The 15,056-nt window shown below is 42.6% G+C and overlaps 1 protein-coding gene across 2 annotated transcripts; it reads left to right on the top strand.

Moving 5' to 3' along the window:
• Positions 1–301: 301 nt before the first annotated feature.
• Positions 302–14,490, top strand: flvcr1 (FLVCR choline and heme transporter 1). Of its 2 annotated transcripts, none has more exons than XM_077017274.1 (10): positions 302–1,076; positions 1,220–1,364; positions 3,879–4,019; positions 4,227–4,294; positions 7,879–7,982; positions 8,467–8,574; positions 9,806–9,911; positions 10,138–10,249; positions 10,375–10,436; positions 10,766–12,383. In XM_077017274.1, exons 1-10 carry the CDS (start codon positions 414–416, stop codon positions 10,979–10,981), a joined length of 1,725 nt encoding a protein of 574 aa, XP_076873389.1. In that variant the 5' UTR covers positions 302–413; the 3' UTR covers positions 10,982–12,383. The 2 variants fall into 2 exon arrangements, with proteins under 2 accessions (XP_076873389.1, XP_076873390.1); XM_077017275.1 differs by lacking the exon at positions 10,766–12,383 and adding an exon at positions 12,390–14,490 and having other exon boundaries at positions 414–1,076.
• The last annotated feature ends 566 nt before the right edge of the window (positions 14,491–15,056 follow it).

Below are 15,056 nucleotides of genomic sequence, written 5' to 3'. Positions count from 1 at the left end.
AGCCTCTCCTCACCACCTCGTCATCATCGCAAGGCCTCTGACAGCCGCACCACCGCCACACACCTCCCCGCGCTGAGGAGGATGCGGCCATTCTAGGACACCTCCCTCGTGAAGTCGGGTGTAGGAGTGGATACATAAATGTACAGAATACGTATTCTCTTCGGTAGGTACCTGTTTTGTGAACGTTTTACTAGTAACAACGTAGTCGGCTTCATTATTTATCACCGTGCCGGTAACGATACTTTGTTACACGCGACCGACGCGTAGGGATACGAAAGATAACCACCACGAGTAGGTCGCATGGCTTAGTACCCACGTTTTAAGCCGGTAAACTCACCTGAGGCTGCTGTAACCACGGATGTTGCTTTCTGTCCATTTCTGATAGATGTTAAAAACGAAAAACTGACTACAACATGGTAGCGGGCGAGTTGCTTCAGGAACACATTCTGCACGGCGGCGCACCTGACCAGAGCGCGGCCGCCCGCGACACGCCGGCAGCGGAGCAGAAGCCGGAACAGTACCAGGACCTCGCGGATGGGGAGATTCACCTGACCGTCCAGGGTCCAGACACGCTGGAACAGGAGCTTCCTCCCAGCGAGGGTCAGGCGATGCTTCCCGGTGAACCCAAGCCCCTGGAAACGAAGTTATACCGCAGGAGATTCGCCGTATTAACCATTTTCAGCCTCTATTCTCTCGTCAACGCGTTTCAGTGGATCCAGTACAGCATCATCACGAACATCTTCACAGACTATTACAGCGTCTCGAGCCTACAGGTCGACTGGCTTTCCGTGGTTTACATGGTAGCGTATGTCCCTCTGATTTTCCCTGCAACGTGGTTGCTGGACAAAAAGGGACTCAGGGTCACAGCTTTGCTGGGAGCGGGTTTGAACTGTATCGGCGCATGGGTGAAATGCGCCAGCATAGGGCCTGGTCTCTTCTGGGTTACTATGACCGCGCAGATCATTTGTTCTGTAGCCCAGGTGTTCATCCTCGGTCTGCCCTCACGAATCGCATCGGTGTGGTTTGGACCAAGAGAGGTTTCAACTGCCTGTGCTACTGCTGTTTTAGGCAATCAGGTATGCCCAATTCAAAAGTCTGATATTATGTTCATAGGTTGATGAAGATCAATCAATGAAGTGCACGACAGTTCATTCACATTTAAACATCTCTCTCTCTCTCTCTCTCTCTCTCTCTCTCTCTCTCTCTCTCTCTCTCTCAGTTAGGTGTTGCTGTTGGTTTTCTTCTCCCTCCTGTGCTGGTTCCAAACACACCTGAAGATAAAGAACTCATGGGACATAACATAGGTGTCATGTTTTATGGAACAGCTGCAGTCTCCACTCTGCTCTTCATATTAACAGTCACTGGTAAGTGACCTTTTGCAATACCTTGTCAAACTACCTTCTCAGAATGGATCCAACAGCACCACTCCTGACCTGGTGAGGTAGTGTTGATTATCCAGTGCAGTGGAACCACTCCTGACCTGGTGAGGTAGTGTTGATTATCCAGTGCAGTGGAACCACTCCTGACCTGGTGAGGCAGTGTTGATTATCCAGTGCAGTGGAACCACTCCTGATCTGGTGAGGCAGTGTTGATTATCCAGTGCAGTGGAACCACTCCTGACCTGGTGAGGCAGTGTTGATTATCCAGTGCAGTGGAACCACTCCTGACCTGGTGAGGCAGTGTTGATTATCCAGTGCAGTGGAACCACTCCTGATCTGGTGAGGCAGTGTTGATTATCCAGTGCAGTGGAACCACTCCTGACCTGGTGAGGCAGTGTTGATTATCCAGTGCAGTGGAACCACTCCTGACCTGGTGAGGCAGTGTTGATTATCCAGTGCAGTGGAACCACTCCTGATCTGGTGAGGCAGTGTTGATTATCCAGTGCAGTGGAACCACTCCTGATCTGGCGAGGTAGTGTTGATTATTCAGTACAGTGGTATGTGGTCCCACTTCCTTGTCTGGTTGTTCGCATGTGAGTCACATGTGGTGCAGAGCTCGAATACCTTAAATGTTGCTGGTGCAACTGGACCTCATGTATGTGAACTGTAATTGGCCCAGAATTGCGTGGGCTGTAGAACTGCCATATCTGTGCCAGAAGGTTATGGTTAGCGTCCGCATCCGCACGCCATCAGGGATTCGCAGGGGAGTTTAGCAATGCCTTGTGCCAGCCAGCTGGTCACTTTATCCTTTGAGAGTGGTTAAAATAGCTTGTGATCTGGTGCATTTACACCTGAGGATGATATACACACCAAATCCTACCATGTTTATATAAAGAATTGTACACGCTTGTATTAGTCAGTAGAGTTTACATATCCATCTCCCTGTCTTATTTAGTTTGGACATTTTACTCCTCCCTCAGCTCTGTAATGAGGTAATGAGTTTGGCAAGGTGTGTTGGGAGAGACCTGGCCCTGAGGTAAAGGTCTCAGTCTTACACACACACACACACACACACACACACTCTCTTTCTGTAACATGCACACACATTCTCTCCCCCTCTCATTGAAATTCAAATTGAATTAATTTTAATTACCAGCTGTTACCAACAATGCAATTAAAATAATTTGCAATATCAGTGGTGGTAAAACTGTTGAAAAAAGGGGAAAATACATGTAAATGTAATCAAAGAGTTATAAATTCATATACTGTAGACCACCATACATATGCAAATGCTTTTATACATATACACATGTACACACAAATAAATATTAGAAGTACATGGGACTGGCTTAAGATGTTTTTTTTTTTTCTTCTTGAAAGATTTAGCAGATATAGACATATTGTGCTCATATGTTGCGTGTGTTTATATACACATGCAACATATGTTTATTTCGAACTATTTTCATTTCAGTAGATGTATAGTTTTAATGAGTATAATAAATTGTGTCTGAGGTGATATCTTTGGTGCATAAGCAAAGTGCATGTCTGGTCTTCTCTGGTTCTCCTGAGCTCAACTGACTGCATGTGTGTTCTCTGGTTCTCCTGAGCTGATCTTTCTGCATGTCTTCTTCTCTGGGCTCTCAGTGTTTCTGATGACCCCCTTTTTCTGTCTCCAGGTTACTGGAACTAAGTCTGTATACTATTAAGGCAGGTCTTTCTTCCATAATCTGTAACATCTCAATTTATTAATTGACGATTTTGGATCGATTAAATGATGTTCTAGTTTTGGTGGGTGGGTTGTATTGTGAAGGTGCTGTTTTTGCTGGGTCTGAGAGGATGTTTGTAGGTGTAGTGTTTGGGGTGTTCCTGGTAGAAGGTAAGTGGGCTTGTTGTTTTAAAGTTCTTTAACACTAGTAGAGAGGGAAACTCTCACAGCTCCATTAATGACAGATTTGCTGTATTATCATGTCATTTAAAAGTAGCTTTAAAAAATGGCTTTACAAATTTTATGGGATTTGGATCCCTTATCTTGCTGTCATATATTAGTATGGGCAGAATTACATGGATTAATATTTTTTGACAAATTTGAATTGGTAGAATATATTAATTGATTGTTCAACAAAATAATACATGCTTTTTATACCCATGCATTCATAGTCTTGTTGATGAGCTGAAGGTGAAGGTTCTCTCTCTCTCTCTCTCTCTCTCTCTCTCTCTCTCTCTCTCTCTCTAATTAGATTCTGCATCAATAAACGTAACATAAGAAAGAATAATTACAACTAAAGCACAATTGTCATCACCACCACTACTACTACCACTACTGCTGCTACTACTACCACTATTACTTGTGTAGGAGCTGATGTGTGTATGTATGGACCGATGTGTGTACAGTAGTTGTGTGTGTGTGAAGGGGTTGGTGGTGTGAGATGTAGAAAGTTGTCACAGTCAGATTATATTTCTCTCTATATCTGTAACCCCCCCTCCCCTGTCTCCTCTCAGTCATTCAGGACAGACCCAAGCTGCCCCCTAGCCAGGCTCAAGCTGTTCTCCTTACAGGCCCAGCAGAAGACTACTCATACCAAAAGTCCATCATCAATCTGTTCAAGAACAAGCCCTTTATCTTGCTTCTACTAAGTTATGGTAAGAGTGTGTGGTGAATTATTTTCTGTAAAGGGTTGGTTCTTTAGATTTACACTGCTAGTTGGTATGGAGCACATATGTTTCGGTTAAACTGATCTAGAATGTTCTGGTGCTGGTCCTGGATTAACTTCGGTCCTGTGTTTCTGTTGATCCAGTGCTATCTGGTATAACACTTTAAAAACTTGAACTGGTGAATATCTATTTCAGGTATCATGACAGGATCCTTCTATTCAGTGTCCACACTTCTCAATCAAATGATTATTTACCATTATGAGGTATGTAAACTTTTCCTGATCACTAACTGATCATATAAATGTAAATGTAATGCTGTCCAAGGAGAGACAGAGACAGACAGAGAGAATGAATGAGAGACACAGAAATCAAATCAAGCCTTTTAAGTATAATAAAACACATTTTAGGTATAGTTCTACATTGAGTTTTACATTAAGGTTTGACTATAAAGGAATTCAATGACAGCAAGGAGGACTTTCTTTTCAATTAAAACATCCATCAGATTTGATATACTAGTTCAACTTAACAAAACTATTTCAAGCAGTGATTGAGCTAGTTGCACGTTACTGCAGTGAGGTACGGGGACCTCGGACACAAAAAGACTTCACAATTTGGGACAAACCCCCATCTGATACACCCACAGATTCTGTAGAGTCGTCCTCAGGGTACAAAAGAAAATGCCTAACAATGCCTGCAAGGCTGAACATCCAGATAAGCGGACCAAAGGTTTGAAAACGTCAAACTCTGTGAGCACAGTCTGCCCCGGAGACAGCAATACAGCTCTCAAAAACAACCAAAAAACTGGTTAACCTCAATTAATGTGAGTCTGTGGTGTTCAAACTATGGCCTGCAGCAAATTCTGAAAATACAATTGAGTATGGCCCACACAAGAAGCTTGAGCTCAACATTGTTGCACTTCTCAATTTCACTAGAACTACACTTCTCAACTAAACTAAATTAAGCAAAGAATTTTTTTTTATCATGAGTCACCATAAATGGCAGCACAGAAAAAACTCAAAATATCAAGTGAATGTAGAAGATTTCAAACTGAATATTTCCTCAAAGAAATCAACAGAAAGTGTATGTTTGATTTGATTTTATAATGTCCATCGGCGTTGTGAGACATCAGAACTACACATCGTACACCGGTGCCGAACAAACACAAAGTTTTTTTTAACTTATTGACAAAATACAGGAAAACGCCACAGCAGCAAGCTAGAAGTACCATATAGTATACTATATGTAGCAGATACTATAGTAGCAGATGGCACTGTATAGTGTTTGTGTTTGTCTGGGTCCACATGAGTTTGTGTTTATTGGTGGGTGTGTGTGTGTTCATTGCTGTCATTTGTATCTTGTCTTGTTAATGTTATATGTTGCATTTGTGTCTTGTTTATGTACGTATATTTTAAGTGTGCGTTAGTCTGCATCGTTGTCAGTTCTTGTCTAGATGTCGTACTGCAAGTGTGTGTGCACATTTTCTGTTAACCTCACGCTATCTAACAAACGTTCAAGTGTGTGCGTGCGTGTGTGTGTGTTTGCGTTCTCTTTTAACCTCACGCTATCTGGTAAACGTTGAAGTATCGCTGCTCTCGCCTCGCTGCTCTCGCCTCGCTGCTCTCGCCTCGCTTCCTGATTCCTCGCCTCGTCATCGCAGACATGACAGAACTGGCCCAACAGGATGCCAAAGGGGAAGCATGGCAAGAAGGCAAAGAAGCACCTGCCACCCACGTAGCACGAGAGCACAAGGTGGTTTGTTTTGTGGAAGAGAACCGACTGGCTGTCTGGGTCCTAGTGGGACTTCTCTGGTCCGAGAAAGGGCCAGCCAGCATGCCAGGGTGACACAGCTCGCTCTTACATGGTGACTTGCCTTCCATGAGCGGGCAATCTACTCAGTACGGCAGCATTTACCAGGATTGGTACAACCTCTCCCTCTCCTCAATCGCCCCCGAGGAGGAGGAGGAGGAGGAGGAGGAGGAGCCCGACCGCCTGACTAAAAGTAGGTTACTGCCCTCATGATGGGTGGATTCACCGCCCCGGGGCTGTTATTCCCTCTCTGAATCTGAGGAGGGAGCTTCCCCTGTGGAAGTGGAATCCTTGGAGAAGGGTGGTGTGGAGAACGGATAGCCCCTCCTCCTGGAGGACAAAGACAGGGAGGAGCTCGGCCCAGGGGCGTGCGGCTGCTCTGAGAAAGGTCGGGCACCCTCCTCTATAGAGGGGGCTTCAGAGGACTCCAACCCGGAGGTCAAGGGTGGATGGATCCCGTGTGGGGGTCCTATCCCACGAAATCATGCTCCGTGGCGACAGCAATCCCTGCTAAAGTGTGTACAGCAGCACCTGAGGGGGTTCGTTCTCTCCACAAAGCTTCAGCGCCCCGAAGGACCTTCACCTCCACCTGTACTGCCAGGTCTTCCACCCTGCTTAACGCCGGTGGTCCGGCAGGTCGCCTTGGTAACCCTTTTGTCTTTGTACCAGTGTCTGTGCCTGTGTTTGTCCCCAACCTGTTGCCATTTTTGCCTTTGATATTTGTTCCCGTGTCTGTCCCATAACTGTCTCTGTCCCTGTGTTTGTCCCAACCCGTTTCCCTTTGTGTGCCCAGGGAAGGGATCTAGGCCGCTCCGTTGGCGGACACTTGCCTGGGGCGTGGGAGAGGTAGGGGCAATCCCGGAGTTTCGTGGTGCTGGTGGTTTCGTGCTCTGGTCCTGCCCTTCGTTGTGGGTCTGGAGTCAAACTGCTGGCACTGGGCACTCTGGGAGGACCGCGCACCGCCCTTGGTGGGGGAGTTCTGTCACAGTACAGCCCCTGGCTCTTCCCTCGGGCATGTCTGTGTTGGTCTGGGTCCATGTGTGTCTGTCTTTATTGCTGTATGTGTTCTTTGACGTCAATTGTGTCACCTGTCACTTGTCTTGTTACTGTTGTGTTGCACTTGTGTCTTGTTTGTCTGTGTATTTATGTGCGTGTTAGTCTGCGTCGTTGCCAGTTTTTGTTTAGATGTCGTCCCGCAAGTGTGTGTGCTTTCTCTGTTAACCACACACTATCTAATTAACATTGAAGAGTGTGTGTGTGTGTGTGTGTGTGTGTGTGTGTGTGTGTGTGTGTGTGTGTGTGTGTGTGTGTGTGTGTGTGCGTGCGTGCGTGCGTGCGTGTGTGTGTGTATACACATTCTCTGTTAACCGTACTAATAAACGTTCAGTCATGGTCTGCTCTAGCCTCGGCGTCCTGATTTCTCACCTGATAGTCACAGATGTTAGTTACAAATGCAATTTGTCAAAATGAGCTGAATTCAATTTAAAGAAATATAATGCATAATTAAAGACAGAAATCTGAAAATGTTTTGGTAGTGCCTAAAATCCTATTAAACATATAAATAGTAAATTAACAATAAGTACTTGAATGCACTGCAATGCATATAGTCTGAATATGCAGAAATATTTGTTTTTGCAACATCAGGGAATTGTTGCTTTTTAAATTGTTTAAAAAAGCTTATTTCTGATTCAACATATGTCATATGGACTGGCACGTGAAGAGTATGTTTAAAAAAAAATGTAATATTTACAACAAATTACAAAATTATTTCAGTAAACTGAGGGAAATTCAGTTTTCTATGATGTGGTCCCTTGTAAATATTACAGAAAAGCAGAAGAGTTTAAATCATCAGTGGAGCAGATGAGTCAGATCAATTCCCAGAGTCCTACATACCAAGGAAGAGGAAGCTCCCCTTCCAGTGACGCATTCAATGAAACTGAACAAGCCGATCCATCTCGTCCCAGTGGGAGACCTTCTCCTTATTGCGAACATGATTAGGAGAGTTTTGGCGTCACAAGCAGAGGTGTGCTCACTCTTCCAGGGGGAGGAGCTGAACGCAGGGCGGATTGGACTCACCCTGGTGCTGGCGGGAATGGTGGGCTCCATCCTCTGTGGGCTGTGGCTGGATCACACCAAAACCTACAAGTACGTGTTCGCCTGTAGTGTGAAATACATTACACTCCACTGCTTGATATGCTGCAAAGTCTGTTTGCCAAGATATTCACATTGAATTGAATAGTGATGTTCATGATCATTCATGATTGATGTTCATGATCAAGTATGATTTGCATGATCTCACTTGCTCACTCATTTTACCATGGTAGATTTACATTTATAAAATGCCATATGAATATGTTGAGTAAACAATAAGAAGAGTAAACATGTACATGAACATTAATTCTGATGCTTATATACATCAAAAATAAGTTATGACGGAAAAAGGTTTTTAGTGCCTGGTGGTGATGAAGACTTCCTGTTCTGATGTGATAAGCCATGTTGTTGGCAGTGTAAAGAACAGTTGGAGAAAGCTTCATAGATCTGCTGTTAAAACGTTTCATGTGATTACCTGGACAGGAATATGAAAAACCCTGTGGTTTGCTGTAATGGGTGTTTCTCTTTACCTCTTCAGAATGACTACACTGGTTGTTTATATTCTTTCCTTTATTGGGATGCTGGTGTTTACCTTCACGTTGAAGCTGTATCTGCTGGTGGTGTTCTTCACTGCTGGGATACTAGGGTATGTATGAAACAAGCGGCCAGAGGTGCTTCTTGGTCTGCTATGCACATCCCAATGTTGTTTTACAGGCCACAAAATTCACAAAATTAGTTTAGACCTAATTACCAAAGAACAGCAAGTTGCAATACTACCATGTGCTGCTGTTGTCCAAGAGTTTCTAAGGATACAATTAACCATGTTCTCATTGGGCAAAGTAAGTAGCTGCCTGTGGTGGGCCAGAGCCAAAGATCATACAGCAGTTAAATACACACATCACCTCCAAACAAGTTTGGCTGATCATCAATGGGTCAGAGATACACTGAGCATGTTCATACACACTTACATAATGTATAACACCATAAGCTTTTAACACGTGCTTTTATGGATTCTAAATGATTAAATATGCCATATTTGTCAATTGTGATATTCATATCAGTCGAAATATGTCCTCCGCATTTACCCATCTGTGCAGTTAACACACACACACACACTAGTGATTACTAGGGGGCTGTGGTGCAAACGTGCCCAACCCGGCGCCCGGGGAGCAGTTGGGGTTAGGTGCCTTGCTCAAGGGCAACTCGGTCACGGCCTCAGTCCTGGGAATCAAACCCACGACCCTTCGGTCTCAAGACCGGTTCCCTAACCACCAGACCATGACTGCCCTTGCCTTCTACTGCAAATAATCAGAACCATCTGAACACCCAGACCTGTTCGTTTGAATTAGATTTCAAAACATTTAAAGCTTTTCATGGTTTTATGGAGGTATTTTGGGCTTAATTCAATGAAACACTAAGGAGGAGGAGGGTACCTCCCTGATAATCAGCTTGGTCTAAAGAGCGGCCCGTGTTCTGGTTTCTAGTAGCAGGCAGTGACTAGCAAATGGTGGTGCAGTATTGCGCGTTTCTCTGACCAGGATTTGTTTAGGAACAATAAATGTAGTATTGGGTTTCACCCATTGTTTTGTCCAGGAGTGTATATAACCTGCATGCACATACACTTAATCACACACACTTATTCCTCTTATTTGTACTGTATGCATTTAATAAGTATGTGGTGGACTGGCGACCTGCCCGTGGTGTACCCTGCCTTCGCCCAGAGATACTGGGATTGGCTCCAGCCCCCCTGTGACCCCGACTAGCGGGATTAAGCGGTACAGATAATGTATGGATGGATGGATGGATGCATTTACTAAGTAAATGAACTTTGCTGTTGTTTTTGCTTCATTGCGCTCATTGAGATTTCCATCTGAAAGGTTCTTTATGACTGGATACCTCCCCATCGGCTTCGAGTTTGGGGTTGAAATAACATATCCTGAGTCTGAGGGCACTTCATCGGGCCTTCTGAACGCTTTTGCCCAGGTAAAATGACCCTAGAGAAAATCAGCCTGGTCTGCATAGCTAATCAAACAAATCCACAGCGCTGAATGAATTTACATGTAGGAATTTACAATCTGCATATCTGGCAGCCTTCTTTTACATTTATTTGACTAAAGTGAATCTGAATGAACAGGTCCAATGTCTTCCCCCTCTCACTGTAAGGGGCAGTTAACATGGCATTGACCTTTGTTGTAACTCATCTGTCTAGGTGTTTGGAATCATTTTCACTCTCATTCAAGGCAAGCTTACCTCAAACTACAACCCACAGGCTGGAAACATGTTTCTTTGTGCCTGGATATTCCTTGGCATCATTCTAACAGGTCAGTTTTTCAATGTTTCCAATGATCTTCTGTCGTGTCATAAGATGGCTGTCTGTGTATAACTGTATATAATTGTGTGTTGCACTCATATTGATGGATGATCATTTTTTTTTTCTTCTTTTCAGCAATGATCAAATCAGAGCTGAAGAGACATGGTGTCAATATGGGCAACAGCACAGGGCAATCGGTAAGAAGCATGTTTCTGTTTTTATGTTGATGTTTCTATTTCTCTTACAGCTTTTACCTTATAGAAAAGTATCATGCAAAAAATGTGCAGCTAGCCAGTCTGCCATTTGTGGAAGAATGAATTGTTCAGAAGAAGTGATTGAACAAAAGAGAAATCTAAATCAAATCAGTATTTGGCAAAATATTATTAAGGTAAAAACCATCTTTTGCCTTCAAAACAGCTTCAGTTCTTTCAGGAACACTTACACAGTCAGGGATTCTGTAGGATTCTAGTTAGCTGTATGATTAATCAATTACACCAAACGTGATAATGATCCTTCTCATATGTAGTGTGACATTTACTGGAACTCAGACTGCTGTGTCTCAGCACCTGCCGGGTTAAAGTTCAGGAGGTGGGAGACTGTGTCATACATCATAGTAACACTGAGAAGATGCACAAAGAAACGGACACCATTGAGGACGGTAGATGCACTGGTCACCAAGGAACGATACATTATGCTACAATCTCTTCAAAGTCAGATGTTCAGCAATGTCATCAGGTCATAACTGGCAGAAACCAGTGGGACGCAGTTCAACGGTGGAGCGTGGCGGAGGTTCAACGGTGGAGCGTGGCGGAGGTTCAACGGTGGAGCGTGGCGGAGGTTCAACGGTGGAGCGTGGCGGAGGTTCAACGGTGAAGCGTGGCGGAGCTTCAACGGTGAAGCGTGGCGGAGCTTCAATAGTAAAACATGGTGGAGGTTCCATGCAAGTTTGGAGCTGCATTTCAGCAAATGGAGTTGGAGATTTGATCAGAATTAAGTGTCTCCTCAATGCTGAGAAATACATGCAGATACTTATCATGCAATAACAGGGAGACATCTCCCTAGGAACCTTCTTCAGTGTAAAATCAAAGTGAAAGTAAAATTGATTTGTACAGTGCTTTTTGTCAACATGTCACAAAGCAGCTTTGCAAACGCATGGATCCAAATCCCTAATGAGCAAGCCGGTGGCGACAGTGGCAAGGATAAACTTCTTAAGCTTGGGAGGACCAAGACTCAAAGGGAACCCATCTATCACTGAGTGGCCCAGCTAGTAGCAGGACAGAAGTAATACAGAAGAACAAGTTGTCCTGGAAGTGATGACCTGGACCCCACATTACCTTCCACATCATTGGGTCTCTCTGGGACTACATGAAGATTTCAGCACTTCCACATCCACAGATTATCTGTGGTTAGTTTTCCAAGATGTTTGCAATAACCTCCCTGCAGAGTTCCTTCAAAAACTGTGCAAGTGTACCTAGAAGAACTGATTCTATTTTGAAGATATATCACTCCAAATATTTAGATTTGAAATATTTGATTTAGTTGTCTTTCTTGATAATTCAATTAGTATTTTGTTACAAAAATAATGACCTATAAGATTTTTTTTATATTTCCACACTGTGGTGTGTAAGTTGTAGAGGCAAAATCGTAGTGAAGTACACAATGTGTCCAGAGAAACAGGACATTTGGGACAAATGTCCGTCATCAGCAGTGCAAGCAAAGTGCTTTATGCTTGAATCACTTTGCTTGCACATTTCTCTCTTTTTCATATATATATAGCAAAGCAAAGCATTTCAAGCACTTACATATTTCTTTGTCATATATCTGACAGATATATAGTAAAACTAAATATGTGAACATACACATTGTAAATGCATACATAACAGGCTATGCTGAAACTGTCTTTGATGAAGTTCTTCTGAATTACATTGTACTGCTGATGAAGCATGTAGTTCCTACAAACACAACAGTGGGTCTAACAGTGAAAATAAGATGGCGGAGACTTGTTAGCGAGCACAGTGTAATTTGCATAAAAGTCAATAGGTTTCTCATGTCGTTGATCAGCCATTTTAGTGAAATGGTTTCTAGCCTAGTTGAGGAGGTTGGTGGAGCATCTCAATTAAAGTTAACCCTTCACATTCCACCCTGATAAGGTTCCTACCGAGTGCCCAGCAGAGAAGGTGTCCAACGGCGTCACACTGGAGTCCTCTTCTGGGTTATCACGTGAGACATCACTATAAACACACTGCAACTCTGTCATACGAGATGTTGCTATAAACCCACTGAATCGACACACTTCTGATCACTTCCAAAGGAACAAATAAACACACCCCACACCTTAGCAGGGTGCTTGATCTTTATTTGTTTTGTTTGTGTTTTTGTTTTTTTTTTGTTTTTGTGTTGTAATTTTAGGTTTATCAATTGGCTGAAAATATACCATATTACAAATATACCAATTACCATTAAAGCACATAATATTGTTTACAGAAGACCATGAAGATTACAGAAAACCATCTCAGAAAGACTGAGAAATAATAAGAAAATAATCTGTCTTGTATGAGTGTTAATTATACCCACAATGCACTGTAATCCTTTCACGTTGGCCATTATGCTGTATTCTGTTTGCTAGTTAATACTACTTGGCATTACAATAAGTATTGAGGTTAACATTGTAAACCTGCTGCTGTCTCTGTCAATTTATTTGAAGTTCTCAGAATGTTCTTGGTCAGGCCAAGTTCATGAGTGTAGGAGAGACCTAACCTAAAACATGACTGTAAGAGAGTGCTGACCCTAGTTCATAGAAAAAACATGACTGTAGGAGAGAACTAACGCTAGTTCACAGAAAACGGCTATTGTCTCGAGTCTTATTATATGTAGTAGGACTTTTCAACATAGAAAACATCCAGCAACACTGGACCAGGATTTTACTATTAGCCATAATGGAGCTGATTTGTGAGGATTCACTCTTAACCCAGTAGTTAAATCTAACCCTAGATTAAATCTAACCCTGGGGTTAACTCTAGGGTTATGTATTATACTTAAGATACATAGGGAAGACAACTACTCTGTTTACATGGCATCAGACAGATCGATCTTATGTGCGCTACTGATTATTTTACAGCAATGCCTTACGTTTAGGATTGTAGAAAGAATGCTTAATCTGCTACTGCATAAGTGTGGCACTTTTAGTGACTGCGATGTTAGAAATCATTAGGTGAACATATACTTCCTTTCTTAACTCTTGTCATTTCATTTGTATATTTATTTATAGTAAATTTTGACGTAAATGTGCGTGCTTGATAATATGTGAGTGGTCACATGCTCATGATTGGTCACAAACGTCCTCCTTTAAAAGGCTGATGGCAGGACAAAGGAGTCACGTAGGACACGAAAGCACATATCAGTGCCATGCATCCGCACAATTCACCCAGGTGTCTTTGAACCAAAGCACATGTCTTTCTACCTGGAAAAGAGCTGAGCTAATCACAGAGTTAAAGATGATAACTGAATTTGACACATCAGAGGTGAAGGTACCTCTGAGGATTTGGTACTTCTAAACAATCTTGTCCTGCAGGAGAGTGACATGTGGGAGGTGCTTAGAGTATGTTCAGTAACATCATAGTATGTTCAGTAACAGTACTCAGTACTTCAGTGGAATCCATTTCAAACCAGCACAAGTTGCTTTTTATTGACGGCTAATTAACTTTAGATTCACGGCATTGTGTAATTTCATGTCGTTGTGAGACTTTTGTGATTTAACTTTATTACTAAGATGAACTAATGTTGCACTGATCTAAAACTTTTATAATGCTATTTTGGGATTTTTTATTTTTGTTTTTTAATCTAAATTTTGTATGTTAACTGTATATTTATGCTAATTTAATGGCTTTTATTTATTGATTTGAAAACTATATTTTGACTGACTACAGCACAGTGGTCATATTTTTGTCACTGACCTCAGTGGTCCGAATCAACAAATTGCAACTGTTATTGACTACACATTAGGTTTGTTGTATTAATATACTCCAAATTATAACTAATATTTAAGCAAATTAATGTGATTATCCACATCACCAAAGGACCATCAGAAAACTCTGTTTTGATCTCATGTGCAGTATCACATGGATAAGAAGGTTAATAGAACTGATTGATCATGAGTGTTTGTGGTTACATGTGTTTTATTCAGTATGTCATTCTGCAGTGCGTGTGTGATTTTATTCCACATTTCATCAATAAAGGTAACACCAAACTGGGTCATATTGTGTGATCATTGCATTTCTTGAGCTTTTCATGTTCCTGATATTGCTATTTCTTTGGGTCGCTGCATTTATTGCCATCATCACATCCCCCTTCTGCTGTTTGTCCATCAGTTCTATGTCTGGTTGGTAATGACCATTTTGTCAGTCTATCTAGTCCCACAGAAGCTCAGTCATTCTCAACCACTTTCAAGGGTGTGTCTCACTGACCTTGTTAATTGTGCCTGTAGTTGTGTGGAATTCATCTGGCATTTATCATCCGGTTCCACAGGGCACTGTTCACATTGAAGCAGTCATCAGTGTGGGATGTGACCAAAGGACTTCCACTTCTATGCCTTTCTGTGTGTATATACACTATATTGCCAAAAATATTCGCTCACCTTCCTTGAATCACATATGAGCTTAAGATCCCATTCCTAATCCATAGGGTTCAATAGGACGTTGGTCCAGCCTTCGCAGCTAGAACAGCTTCAACTCTTCTGGGAGGGCTGTCCACAAGGTTTAGGAGTGTTTATGGGGATTTTTGGCCATTCTTCCAGAAGCACATATGTGAAGTCATATATT

Source organism: Brachyhypopomus gauderio, chromosome 9 (assembly GCF_052324685.1).
Source record: "Brachyhypopomus gauderio isolate BG-103 chromosome 9, BGAUD_0.2, whole genome shotgun sequence".
Classification (NCBI taxonomy): Eukaryota; Metazoa; Chordata; class Actinopteri; order Gymnotiformes; family Hypopomidae; genus Brachyhypopomus; species Brachyhypopomus gauderio.
Note: the sequence above shows the minus strand (reverse complement) of the source record. Positions and strands in the feature narration are given on the sequence as shown.

Excerpts from the sequence above, each read along its gene's own strand:
- flvcr1 (XM_077017274.1), top strand. The coding sequence starts at position 414 with ATGGTAGCGGGCGAGTTGCTTCAGGAACACATTCTGCACGGCGGCGCA. Across the intron at positions 1,077-1,219 it reads CTGCTGTTTTAGGCAATCAG|TTAGGTGTTGCTGTTGGTTT; the intron begins GTATGCCCAATT and ends TCTCTCTCTCAG. Across the intron at positions 9,912-10,137 it reads TTCTGAACGCTTTTGCCCAG|GTGTTTGGAATCATTTTCAC; the intron begins GTAAAATGACCC and ends TCATCTGTCTAG.